Source organism: Rhinichthys klamathensis, unplaced genomic scaffold (assembly GCF_029890125.1).
Source record: "Rhinichthys klamathensis goyatoka isolate OS25496 unplaced genomic scaffold, OSU_Roscu_1.1 h1tg000087l_1, whole genome shotgun sequence".
NCBI lineage: Eukaryota > Metazoa > Chordata > Actinopteri > Cypriniformes > Leuciscidae > Rhinichthys > Rhinichthys klamathensis.
In genome coordinates, this window is record NW_026606627.1 from 39170 (window position 1) to 53802 (window position 14633).

General features: G+C 39.8%; 1 protein-coding gene across 1 annotated transcript in view; it reads right to left on the minus strand.

Annotated features, from left to right (window-relative positions):
* LOC130085712 (activating signal cointegrator 1 complex subunit 3-like) overlaps positions 1 to 14633 on the minus strand; it is a 65748-nt gene that overhangs the window by 34192 nt on the left and 16923 nt on the right. Inside the window, exon 4 of the mRNA XM_056251626.1 lies at positions 6696 to 7279. Coding sequence (XP_056107601.1) covers positions 6696 to 7279 — 584 coding nt within the window. The remainder of the gene's footprint in view (positions 1 to 6695; positions 7280 to 14633) is intronic.

Below are 14633 nucleotides of genomic sequence, written 5' to 3' on the forward strand. Positions count from 1 at the left end.
AATCACATGGCAGTTGCTTCAATGCATTTAGGGGTGTGGTCCTGGTCAAGACAATCTCCTGAACTCCAAACTGAATGTCAGAATGGGAAAGAAAGGTGATTTAAGCAATTTTGAGCGTGGCATGGTTGTTGGTGCCAGACGGGCCGGTCTGAGTATTTCACAATCTGCTCAGTTACTGGGATTTTCACGCACAACCATTTCTAGGGTTTACAGAGAATGGTGTGAAAAGGGAAAAACATCCAGTATGCGGCAGTCCTGTGGGCGGAAATGCCTTGTTGATGCTAGACGTCAGAGGAGAATGGGCCGACTGATTCAAGCTGATAGAAGAGCAACTTTGACTGAAATAACCACTCGTTACAACCGAGGTATGCAGCAAAGCATTTGTGAAGCCACAACACACACAACCTTGAGGCGGATGGGCTACAACAGCAGAAGACCCCACCGGGTACCACTCATCTCCACTACAAATAGGAAAAAGAGGCTACAATTTGCAAGAGCTCACCAGAATTGGACAGTTGAAGACTGGAAAAATGTTGCCTGGTCTGATGAGTCTCGATTTCTGTTGAGACATTCAGATGATAGAGTCAGAATTTGGCGTAAACAGAATGAGAACATGGATCCATCATGCCTTGTTACCACTGTGCAGGCTGGTGGTGGTGGTGTAATGGTGCGGGGGATGTTTTCTTGGCACACTTTAGGCCCCTTAGTGCCAATTGGGCATCGTTTAAATGCCACGGCCTACCTGAGCTTTGTTTCTGACCATGTCCATCCCTTTATGGCCACCATGTACCCATCCTCTGATGGCTACTTCCAGCAGGATAATGCACCATGTCACAAAGCTCCAATCATTTCAAATTGGTTTCTTGAACATGACAATGAGTTCACTGTACTAAAATGGCCCCCACAGTCACCAGATCTCAACCCAATAGAGCATCTTTGGGATGTGGTGGAACGGGAGCTTCGTGCCCTGGATGTGCATCCCACAAATCTCCATCAACTGCAAGATGCTATCCTATCAATATGGGCCAACATTTCTAAAGAATGCTTTCAGCACCTTGTTGAATCAATGCCACGTAGAATTAAGGCAGTTCTGAAGGCGAAAGGGGGTCAAACACAGTATTAGTATGGTGTTCCTAATAATCCTTTAGGTGAGTGTATACGTATACAGTATTTCCTTAAAAATACAGTAAAACGGTAATATTGTGACTGTAGTAAGTAACTGTGAATATATATTGTAATGTATTCCTGTGATCAAAGCTGTATGTTCATCATCATTACTCCAGTCTTCAGTGTTACATGATCCTTCAGGAATCACTCTAATATTAGGATCTGATGCTCTAGAAAAAAAAAATCTGACTATTAGCAATATCAGTGTTGAAAACAGTTGTGCTGTCTTATATATATTTTTTGTGATTATGGTTATGTTTATGATGTACAATGTGCCATTGCATTAACAGGCGGTTTATGACTGATTATGTGTCTCTTCTTTTGAAATATCAACCCAAAGATACAGGATACATGAAATCTTAAAAGCTGCTCTTCACACGGTGTCTGTCAGGTTTAATGGCAGGGAATGGACAGCATTGTAGCTTTGCTGTTGTTGACTTTGGAGTGACGCGTGCAGAGAATAGAGGAGAAACCGGCACAAAAAGGCCATCCCACATCTAACGGTGTCAGTGGGATAGCCGGCGTCCAAATGTCAGCTACGTGAGGAACATTAGAACAGGTACTCTAGGTCTGAGGGGAGTCACCCCTATCATGGAAGATTACACCTCACAAACTGTATATACTCCTGCATTCTGCTAGCCTGGCGTCGTCATACTCAGATGCTAGTCTGATGCTCCTCCACTGGGCTGTGATTATGGGGCGTTTCAACCCAACCAGGAAAGAAAATGCGTCTGCACTCGATTGGATCGACAAATGCCTTGATGGCGGTTCTCTGTTCCTCTTTTAAAATGAATGCGCTGTCTACATCTCCTATAACAGACGCGACGCTGTTCTACACATCTCAGTTCTCCAGCGGCGGCCATCTTTGTTGTAAACGAACTCAACCCAAGCGCTCTTCGGTGACGTGATGATTACGTTACGGTTGATCATCTGTCCATCATCGTATAAAGCCCGCCCTGATGATTTGATTGGTCCGAACAGCTTTGGTTCGGGCATACTTGCTTCTCAGCGGATCGAGTCCAGACCGAACTTCCCATCCTCAGATGTTGTGGGCGGAGCTAAGCTCGGCTAGCACCCAGGCTAGCATTCGGTGCCTACGACTTTATAACACCTTTTAGCCGCTTTCCACTAGCCTGGCAAGCCAGACCTACATCAAGATGTTAGGTCTGGGAACTCGAAATTGGCATACCTCAATCCGAGGGGCGGGATAAACGGTTGTCTTTCAATATCCCTCGGCACGCAATAGGACAGCACTACAACCAACCAGAGCAAGGAACGGCTGTGGCTGTGTGAGTCCCATGTGTTTTCCCACCAGCGGAGCTAGTTGGTATATTAAACTTTTGCCGTATCCGGTCGTCAAAACTCCGAACACATCTTCCTTTTTTAAGAATGACTTAAGTTACGTTCTCTTAACTCCAAGTCCTCCAGAGTCGCGGCCAAATCCGATTCGAAAGACGCTGTTCGCCAGCAGCATCTTCTTTGTTTTCAAGTAACGTTAGCAGGGAAATCTCCTATGGAAATCACGCGGAACCGTCACATCTCTGCCGTCATTGTGTTAAGCCCGCCCACCAACTCTATACACGACGTGATTGGCCTGACCAGAGTTTGGTTTTTCCAGCTCAAAAAGCCAACGGAGAGTTGCTAGACCACACCGGCTGCAAAATAATTGTTGCTGCCGCGAGGGTGCGTCTAGATTTCTAGGCTAGCTTTCCACCGCACTCGACAAACAACAGCCGGCGGACCGGACGTTTCGGATCCCATTTGAGCTTCGGATGCATTGACATTTTTGAACTTTATTTTATATATTTATTTTAGTACTGGGCAGCGATTAATCGCATCCAAAATAAAAGTTTGTGTTTACATAATATAGGTGAGTGAACTGTGTATAGTTATTTTGTATATATAAATACACACATATGCATGTATATATTTAAGAAATATTTGCATGTATATATTTATACATAATTTATATTATATATAAATAACAAATTTTTCTTAAATATATACATGCATATGTGTGTATTTATAAAGGCTATACAAAATAATTATACACAGTACACACACATATATTATGTAAACACAAACAATTAATTGTGATTAATCATTGCCCAGCACTAATTTATTTTTATTTAGAGGCGAAACTCGAAAAATTTGAATATTGTGAAAAAGTTCATTAATTTCAGTAATTAAACTTAAAAGGTGAAACTAATATATTATATAGACTCATTACATGCAAAGTGAGATATTTCAAGCCTTTATTTGTTTATCATTATGGCTTACAGCTTATGAAAACCTTTTCACAATAGACCAACGCTACTTTTGCGTCGAAGGGTAACGCCCCCTTTTTGGGGGAAAACACACGGATTCCCCTGAGAACAGAACTCGCTCTAGATCTGCTAAGTTTCTTGATAGCAAAAATGGCACAAGCATACACACTCTCTTTGCCGGCCAAGGACCGTGAGCGGTATTTAAATAAGCTACTGGATACGGGGTTACAGAGGTGTCCCTTTGAAATGGTCGAAAACTGGATTAATGACCCCACGCAGTGGCCAAATATGGACTATTCAGACATCTAACGTTACCACTATCTCGTGGATTCACCAAGTAGGTAGCCTATTTTCTTTTGTCATTAACACTCACAGTTTGACAAACTAGACGATGAGGCCATGTCACTTGGATCATATTTAACTTGATTTAAGCTATTGACATAGTTTTGTTGTCGACTAGCTATACTATACTGTTGAAATAGTGGCAGGCTAGGACTAAAGTGGACTTGGCTGGTTTCCCGCTTGTGTCTAAAAAGTGCTAGGACTTTGAAAGTTGTAAAAAGGTTTACAGTGTACGGCAAAATATGTATAGGACCAATGTATGTATGTATGTATGGGGCTATCAAATTTGATGTTTTGACATTACGCTATCCTATCTAGCCTAGAAGGTTTGATCTACTGCCGTTCGTGTTGTTACATGTAGTCAAAGTCATATAGGCCTAAAGCACTTTCTAGACACAAGCAGAAACCAGCCAAGTCCACTTTAGTCCTAGCCTGCCACTATTTCAACAGTAAAATCAGTTAACAGCCAAGGTAGCGTGCCTAGTGAGAGCTAATCACGTAACGTTAGCTGCTAGCAGCTTCGTCTTTCTAACTAGTAGCTTAGTTTATGACATATTTATGACATGTTATGTTGTCTTAGTAATGTCAAGTTGTCATGACAAAGACTGACAGGTTATGATGTATTGGTTTATGTCAAGTTGTCAAAGACATCTCAAACAATGTCATATTTGCATTAAAATGTTCATAATTGAGTGAATGACATTTAATGACAGTTGTCATGAACGTGCATAAAACCTCCTTCATATTCATGATGTGTGTCGTGTCATGATTATGAAGGTGTCATGTCAGTCTTATGCACACCCCTTCAAGTAAAGTGTTACCGATATTGTTTGACTATAAAGAGTTTTCACTCAGTTCAGTGAGTTTTGCTTCAGCTTCATTGATTATAGGGCGGCACTCTCTCATAATGTGAATAGTTTTATTTTTCATATACTGCAGTTTCGGGATTGACAATTTTAATTGAAATTGTGACTCGACAACGGACGGAAAAAAAAAAAATCTGGTATGTCAAAACAGATCCGTGCATTCTGGAGTGTGTGTGTGTGTGTGTGTGTGTGTGTGTGTGTATGCGCAATAGACCTGCACTTGCAATGGGTTTCTTTGTTTTTCATTTTATTACTAACTTTTAATTAGATTTTTTTAATGCAATGTTTATTTAACTAATCAGTATTTATTATGCCCTTTTACGAAGTCTTGATTTTGCTTTTGTGATGTACTAGAATATGTTTTCATGCTTGATTGTCGATGAAGCCCCTCCTTCCGAAATATGAAAATGTGCTTTGTGTGTGTGTGTGTGTGTGTGTGTGTGTGTGTGTGTGTGTGTGTGTGTAAGGCCTTCAGATTCCTGAAGGACACAATGAATCTGGTAGGACTAGGTGATCTCCGGTTTGCTAAACAGATCTACAAGTGTGCTTTATTCACAGTGGACTGCACTCTAGGGTCACACACAAGCAGTTGCGCATGATATCATTAATTAATGTGTAGGTGGTCTTGAAAATATGAACTTCACTGCTGTGCATAAGGTTACAAAGTAACGTGATCCATTTTCCTTTGTGAACAGATCTTTATCGGTTCTCTGATCTTTGCAGCGGGAAGCACAGCCGACACAAGATTTGGAGGTGGAAAATGGGAGAAGAACGATTTAATGTTTAAACAATTCCTAATTATTCATTTCATGTATCAGAAGGTTTATTTCTTGTATGTAATATCACCGTTTTAACATCATAAATTATTACCACTGCTTTTTCCCATGACATTCTGGGTCGAAACCAAAACTTCAGGATGGCCGAAAATAGTAAATATGAATATGATATTTAGCAAAATGCTCTTCTCTAGAGACAGTTATTTTTTCCTTGCTAACTAATGAGTCTAAGGACATTGAATAGCTTTCTTGAGGTAAATGTAACATTAAGTATAGCCTATAAACTGCTTTATTGACGTCTTTCACCAGTTGAAGCTCTGATTGAGCGATTACACGAGACAGGATTCAACATTATCTTTCAACATTCCTCCTGGTGTTCATCTATGTTTATTTCATGCTGTAATTGAAAAACAATTGAGAGCCGTATCGGCAAGGCCAATCGGCAGATATTTGGCTTTTTTTTATTAGCGGCATCAGGTTTTTCTGTTTAGCTAATAAGTGATTGCTGCTGATCATGGCTCTTCTTCTCTGTCTTTATTAGCTAAAATTATTTGACAAAACCATTAAACAGTGTAAGTAAATGGTACATGAATTATTATTGCTTTTGGCTTAATGGAAATGCTAACCTTATAACACTTTCTTCATCAGCATTCAGCAATTACCTCTTTTATTATTTAAACAAGTCTTTTAATATTTAATAAACAGTTAATTCCAAGAAACGTGTCTACTTTGTGAGTGACAACATATCGACCGTAACTAAGAATAAGTGCAAACTAATATGTGATCACAAAACCAGTCACCAGTCGCACGGGTGTATTTGTGGCAATAGCCAACAATACATTGTATGGGTCAAAATAATCGATTTTTTCTTTTATGCCAAAAATCATTAGGATATTAAGTAAATATCATGTTCCATAAGGATATTTTGTAAATTTCCTACCGCAAATATATAAAACTTTAATTTTGGTGAGTGAATGCAGCACAATCGCGCACATAAATGGACAACTTTAAAGGCGATTTTCTCAATGTTTAGATTTTTTTGCACCCTTAGCTTCCAGATGTTCATCTCGGACAAATATTGTCCTATCCTAACAAACCAACCATCAAATAAAATAAAAATGGACCCATGTGACTGGTTTTGTGTCTCATATGTCCCCTCCCAACTTCTATTTTCAATCAGAAATACGTGATCTTCATACGGTATATGATGAACATGGAGATCAGATCAAACACTGGTAACCAATCATGTCATACATTTATTTATAAACATTTCTCACCTCGTTTTGTAGTTCGTCGTCACTCCGTGTGGAGGCAAGCATCTCAAAAAGCGAGGTGGAGAGCTCTTCGACACTGGACGAGACCATATTCCCGTCGTTCAGGTATTTCTCCACCTCCTGTCTCAGGATGGAGCTGTCTGCGTTTCTCTGCTCCAGTTCCTCCGCTGAATAAGCATCCTCTCTCTCAGCTCCAGTCCTCCGCTCACCAACATGATGATTTAGGAAGCTGTGAAAGTCCATGGCCTGATCCATATCAGTGCCCTCTGACCAGGGCATAGTGTCGTGAGCATCCAACGCGTACGCGTCAAATGAGAAAGCAATGTTTCGTCCAAAGACAGACCCACGGTTCACCGTCTTGAGAGAGCTCTGTGTTTGGATGAAAGCGTCCACCTGAGATTCTCCGATCTGGGCCACTAAACGACCCACAGCTGCACAGCACAACTCGGCAGGAGACGCCGGGAAAGGTCCAAACATCTGTTTTATGGCCCTGGTTTCCTCATGACTGATTTGGTCTTTGTTGTGGAATGTTTTAAACAAGAAGACTCCGGCACTTTCAATGGTGTCCTGGCCAAAATCCGTACCAACTGCAATTACATGTAAAGGGAACACATTCATTTGATCATACACACAAAAACACATGCAAATGTTCTGAATTAACCTGCACTAAATACAGACAATAACCCTTATTTTTAACATAAGAGCAGACGTGGCTGTTTGTAAATTGAAAGTGTCTGGCTTCTGGTCTCATCCGCTTCCAGTTTAGATATACAAAACAAATTGTCACGCTGCTTGATATTGCAAACGGCAATTTCTTACCAACTTTCTGGAGAGAAAAAAAAGGTGAGTGGTGCTTGGCTATGCATAACTTGTGGTGGTTCCTGGGGTATTGCTACGTGGTTGCTTTACCATTGCTGGTGCCATATTGCAGAAACCTCTTAATGCTAAACTCCTACCTTTATAATAGCCATGCTGATTTCTGTTAGGATCTTGTGTGGGACAAAAGACAGCAAGTATCTGTAAAATGCCTGTTCCCAAGATAACGCATGCCAAAACAAGCACCACTAATACATTCCATTGCTGCGTCCGAAATAAAATAATTTCCTACTATATAGTATACGAAATACAGTACGCCTTGAGTAGTGTCTCCAGATGGCCCACTACTTCAGTGTGCATTCGATGGACACTTTCCTATCCCATGAGGCCACGGGAGAGGATTTATGAATGGCAGTGAAGCGACGCAACTGACGCTAGTAGGTCACATGACAGTAACAACATGACGGATGTAGTACGTCTGAATGTCCACTCCACTGCCCGTGTTCATACTATATAGAACGTACTTTTTAATGGTTGCAAAGTAAATTTAAATTTAAATGTAGTACCTACTCAGACAGTACGTGATTTCAGACGCACAAGTCTTCTGAAACCATATGCTAGCTTTGTGTGGGACAGACAAAAGAGATTAAGCCAAAATGTAAAAATATTAGAGGTTCAACGGATCACAAAACTCACGGTTCGGATCATACTACGTTTTTTGAGTCACCGATCGGATCATTTTTCGGATCAGCAAGAAAAAAAATGTACTTTGCTTTCCATTTATTACTTAAAGCACACTTTAAATACTCTGAAACCACAGCAAAAACTACTAACCTAACTAATAAAGTTCAAACATTTTTAAAGGCAATCTAAAATAAGAACAAATACACGAATGACAAGCATAGATGAATACAATATAACAAAGTTACAAATATAGTAAGGTACAGAAATGAAATGTAAAATAACACTATGTTAACTGTATACATTTAATATAGATTGTTATTGTGTTTTGATTGACATTAATGACATAAAGTGAGAGCTTATAAATACCTGCTGTTGTCTATAAGACCCAATATAATAATACACATCCGATTTCTTTCTCAACTGTTTTCGTTCACTTGTTCACAAAGGTGTTTACAAGAACACTTGCCGAGACGGGTATTTGCAAAGAGATGAAAACAAGGAATCAAATATGAAACGCTTGTCTCTCTCTGTGTGTGTGCGCGGTTTGACCGAATTAAATTATCTTTTGCCTCTTCTAGCACTGGAATGGTTTAAAATATATTGAATGTGTAAACTAGCAAGACAAAACATGTGCAAATTATAAGCTTTCAGTCCATGGCAGCTAAACTTGCAATTAATCCACGAATCACACTGTGGGGCCTCGTCCATGCGGATACACAACGATCCATTTAACCCCTAAAAAATATATATACTTATGATTTTTTTTTTTTAAATCACCCTTTGTGTTCAACAAAAGAGAGTAAATTATACTGATTTGCAATGACATGGGGGTGTCAATTTTAATATTTGGTGAACTGTTCTATTAATGCATGTTATGCCTGTATTTAAGCTAACACTTACTTGTTCATGGGTGTGATGAAGTGTCGAATAGACACAGGAAGAGCTTTTGCAAAAATGGCTCGGAGAAAACGTTGTAGGAGTCAAGGACACATCTGTGTATCCGAGTCAAAGCATGAGAACATTAGGGGACTCAGTGCTGGACACTTTTGTATGGATATTTCAGGCTCTACAAAAGCAAGGTGTCCTTTATGTAAAAGGCAGTGGACTGCACATAACTTTAAGGACCTCGTGATCAAGAAAAGACTGGAAGTGTATTTAGCATCAGCTAAAGAGAATGAAAACTCTACTACAGGAACAAGCTGGATTGCTATTTTGGATTGGAGTGAAACAAATTCTCAAGCTTAGTTAAAGACCTGAAGCTGATTTCCAGCTAATTTGATTCTGACTGGAGCAAGAAGGTCCTGATCCGGAGACTGAGGGTGAATCCCAATTCTCAGTCTTACCCCTTCCCCCAAAATTCGCTCTCGCCGCCCTGCCAGTGGAAAGATTCGTGGACGCTCTGACGTAGATCAAGTGCTTGGTCTTATTAAAACTTTATTTAAAGGGGCCGCAAAGCAAACAAGCATGTCGATCGGTATTTGTGCAGACTGACCAAGTAGGGTTTAAGTTAACCACATGGAATCTTTTAAATGTGAAAGTAAGAAATTGATCGATGGAAAGAACTTAACAATTATAGTGACATGTTTGCTAACTAAACAAACCAATTAAAAGAAATGTGTGTGGTGTGGCTTTTGTGTTCATGGTTAAGTGCTAATCTAATTTGCATTCCCGCTGAAAAACAAGCGTTCTAGCGCGAAAATCTTGCCTATAAATAGTGTTGCGCGTCTTCTTATCAAATTCAAATGATCAACCTCTCCTCTATTACCCCTTTTCCACCAACACATTTTGAGAGCCGGTTCGGAGCCGGTGCCTGTGCGCGAACCAGTTCTTTGTGTTTCGACAGCCAAAGAACCGGTTCTCGGCCAGGAAAACTGGTTCCAAAGCGGCACCAACTCTTTGCTGGACTAGAACCGTTCTTTTACCACGTCATGCTTACGTCGGGGGCTGGGGGCGGGTTTAGATAACATATTTTCTGACATAATATAGGATCGCAAAGCCAGGAGAAACATTTGCAGAAACACGATGTAGTCCGCCATTGTAATTGTTATGCTTGAAGTTGGCGCAAGCGTTTCTAGTTTTATTTTTTTATTGAAAACGTTATGTAAGCAAAGGAGAAAACAGTCACAATATAGAACAAATAAATGGAAAGAAAAAAAGACACAAGACAGGAGTACATAACTAATCAGAAAAGATTACATATCAAAGGAAAAGATTAAAAGACTTACATATTTCAATTGTTTTTAAAGCCTTCTTGGTTCACGAGTTAGATAATCCCAAAGTAATGTACTTGCAAGCGTTTCTAGCTAAGATAAATGGCGACGTACACAGTGCCGTAACGACGTCGTTCGCTGGGCGCTCTAGTCAGTGGAAAAACAAACAGGTTCTGAGAAGGTTCGCAAGTTGAACCAACTCCGAACCAACTTTGAACCAGCACCAGTTCCGAACCAGTTCGTTTTTGGTGGAAAAGGGGTATATTTTGCTTGGGAACTAATGTGGTCGGAATCAAAGTTTACAGGACTGCGTTCCCTGGAATCCCCTCGAACGGAGCACTTCTAACTTCCCATTGGTTGCCGCCGAACCGCATCATCGCTCATTACCATAAAGTTGACCTGACTTCAAATTCTCCTCGCCGTCCAAGACGCGCCTCCCTCGCCGCTGGCTCACATTGAAAATGAATGACTTCCGGCCACTTTAGATAGATACCCCATAAAACCAAGGATTTTTCGCAAGCTTACTTGAAACGAGAATTGGGATAGCCCACTTTGTCGCTGTATGTCGCTAGTCTCTGTACTGTGAAGTCGCTTGTGGGCGTTCGTGGTGCTGTCGCTCTAATGTTCTTGGTAGACTGCACGTCTGGCCATATCTATACAAAATACCATCACAAGTGATAAATAGCCTACAACTATATAATTTTAATTTGACTAGGAATTAGGCTCAAAAGAAACAGTATGCTGTTGGGAGAGGGTTTTTTATATTACCAAAGCAGTGTTCAGTGGATTAAATCATTTACTAGATTAACGATTGATCAATCAACCAATTAAACTCACTCATACTGTCATAAATTACTAAAACGTCATTCAAATTTGACGAATAATACATTTTCTTGTCCCTAATATCAACATAATGCAGGGGAAACTGTATGAAACTGAAATGAACTGCAGCAGTGCTAAACTTACAACACTCACTTATACGAACTATAAATGTATGAATTAAACTCACTGAGACTGTCGACAGTTTCTTTTCCATGCATCATTTAAATTATATCCATGTATGTGATTACAGGCAAATCATATAAAACAGTGAAATTGTCCTCGAACTCTTCTGTCTTGCCTGCACTCGACACGGTGACGTGAGCTCCACTGAAAGTCTTCTTTCCTATTGGTTGTCGCTCGCGAAAATCGCTTCTCATTTGCATAAAGTTGAAATTTCTAAACTTTTGTCGTTTGTCTCTTGTCGCTTGACACGCCCACATTCTGTCGCCAACGGTCACTGTCGCTCGTGTCGCCGGATGTCGCCAGCGCTCCATTGAAATGAATGGGATTTTGTCGCTGCGTGTCGCTGGCGGTGTGAACGGGGCTTTACTCTCACGTGAACATGCAAAACTGAGGGGAAGGGGAAGGGGTAAGGCAGAGAATTGGGATTCACCCTGAGTCAGGAGGTCTGTCTGCCCATCCCTGATGGAGGTTGGAGGTTTTTGTCATCCAGCATCGGTCTCTGATTGCTCCTCCCCTTCCACTACACATAGGCCTCGTTTACACTGCAGGTCTTGATGCCCAATTCTAATTTGTTGCCGATATCCGATTTTTTTGACTGTCCGTTTACACGTTCTTTACCCATATCCGATTAAAGGCACAATATGTAGTTTTTTTCGACACAAGAGGGCGCAGTTTCCAACAATAACAAAGGCGTAGGTTAATGACGCAGTGATGAGCTGAATGATGGGACTTGCTGTCAAGCTGATGGATCTAATAATGTTTATGGATGAGTGCAAACATTCATGTTTTTTAACATTACAGTGGTATGAAGCAGGTCGCGATTGCTAAAGAGACAGATATCACACGCGAGTCCCGCGGATATAAAGCAGTCCTTCCAGAAAAACGCGGAGTTACGGGCAAAAATCCTTGATTACGCGCCCCGTTTTCTTTAAAAATGCGATGGAATATGCAGGATATTTATGCAATTTTTTGCGATAAAAAATTGTGGGAACTTGCAAAAATTGCGCGGGAACTTGCAAAAATTGCGCGGGAACTTGCAAAAATTGCGCGGGAACTTGCAAAAATTGCGCGGGAACTTGCAAGAACTGCGGTTTGATGAAAAAGAGAAAAAAAAGTGATTCCCCCCAAAACCCTGTTCTCACTAGGCTACTACCTTAATGTAAAGAGTCCTGTCTTATTACTTCCTATGATAAGCAAGCATACTACATCACAGAAAGTGCTGGAAATATTTAATTTCTCATCTTGTTTTATTTCAGACTGTAACGAGTGGAAATAAGGTGTGGCCCCTTTAAGAGCTGCTCCCTGTTGAACTGTCTGCAGTATTATATTGTATGTGCGCCTCGAACACCCCATGTGTGCGGGTAATTTCTGTTTGATGCTACTTCTTTTATCGTATTTTGTTTATTATGTGGACGGTAGAACGTGTGACAGACAGTTATACGAGTTCGATTTGGGAATAAAGTGTGAGTTGTGAGATGCCAATCGCCTCCGTGAGTCTGTCTGGCCTCTGCAATAACTCCAGCTGTGAGCTAGCCCTATTTTTCTTCCCGACACAACACGTTACAAGACCTTAATAAACTCATCAAACTTACAGAACATTGATGAGTCAAACAAGTTCTGTAGCTTTACTAGAGGAATATGCTACAACTTCAGTAAAAATGAATAAATGAAATATTTAAAAATAAAGTGTGCTCCTGTTTTACAGCTTTTCGATGATGTTCACGTCGCGTAATTACGTCACTTCATAACGTTCCCATGGCAACAGGGGGAAACGGCTGCTCTCGTGTGAAGCAAACGCAACATTTTCCAACTTTCTGCTAAGATATATGTGACTTTTTTGCGACGAAAATGCAGGGATTATGAAATCATGCAAGCCCCGCATATTTTGCGCGGAAATCAGCAATTTATGCGGCGAAAGTGCGGCGTATTTGAAAAAATGCGCCCCCCGCATAAATATGCAGACTATGGCTGATTATGCACTGAATTCAGCGATCGCATAATCGCGTTTTTCTGGAGGGACTGATAAAGGAATAAGGACATTTAACCCTCTGGGGACCAGAGTGTTTTTGGGGCCCTTTGGATGTTTTGACATGCTCTGACATTTGTGCTTTTTTCAGTTGCTTATAAACATATTAATGGCACAGGTGAAATTAAACTCTATTTAGCACAAACAGGTCTACCATAATGTGTGAGCAACATGTATGTACATGTTTGTATTTTTGAGAGAATATTGTTTATGCGTGGTTATTGAAAAAACTAAAAAATAAAGTTTTTGAAATAAGGACACAAAAAACATACTAAATATGAGTCCACAAGACTTTTGACTAATGTACGTTGTTGCCTAGAGTTTTTGCTTCAAAATGATCTGAAAATCATCCTTCCTAATCATTCACATAAAACAATAGATTGTTTTAAATTGTGAAAAACATTTTTTTGTTTGCCAAGGCAATATGCGGATGGGCGGAACGGCCCAACCCCTATCATGAATAATTAAGTGGTTCTCAGACAGTGACCCTGCATAATAATGAGCCTTTCATTCAGGGGTGTCACACAAGAAAGAATGTAAGGACAATATATATATATATATATATATATATATATATATATATATATATATATATATATTGTCATTGCATTCTTTCTTGTATATATATATATAGCCTACATGTATATATATATATATATATATATATTTTGTCATTGCATTCTTTCTTGTATATATATATAACCTACATGTGTATATATATATATATATATATATACACACACACACACACACACAAACACACACATATATATATATATATACAAACAATCAAAATATAAATGAAAGCCAGAAGCACATTTTTAGTCATACCTGGAAACAAATCCTGGTCAAATGCTATATGGGCCATTCTACAGAATTGGTTCAAAGTTACAGTTGGAAACATCTTGAAAAGAAAATAGTCTTTTCCCATAAATGTCTTATAAAGTATTATTTTTTAAAGTAGACCAATACAATAAAAATAAACCAGTCGCATTTCAAAGTCGCTCGCGAAATGACCGCCAGGTGGCGCAAAGGGACATTTATCAAAACGTAAGTGGGGCTAATGTCAATTAACAACAGTAAGGATGAAATTCTACAAGTTATGGTAATTTACAAATAAGCCTACAACAAACATTTATTTTTAAACAAATATTTTTAAATATGCAACATGCACGTTTAAACAACAAACAATACAATCTG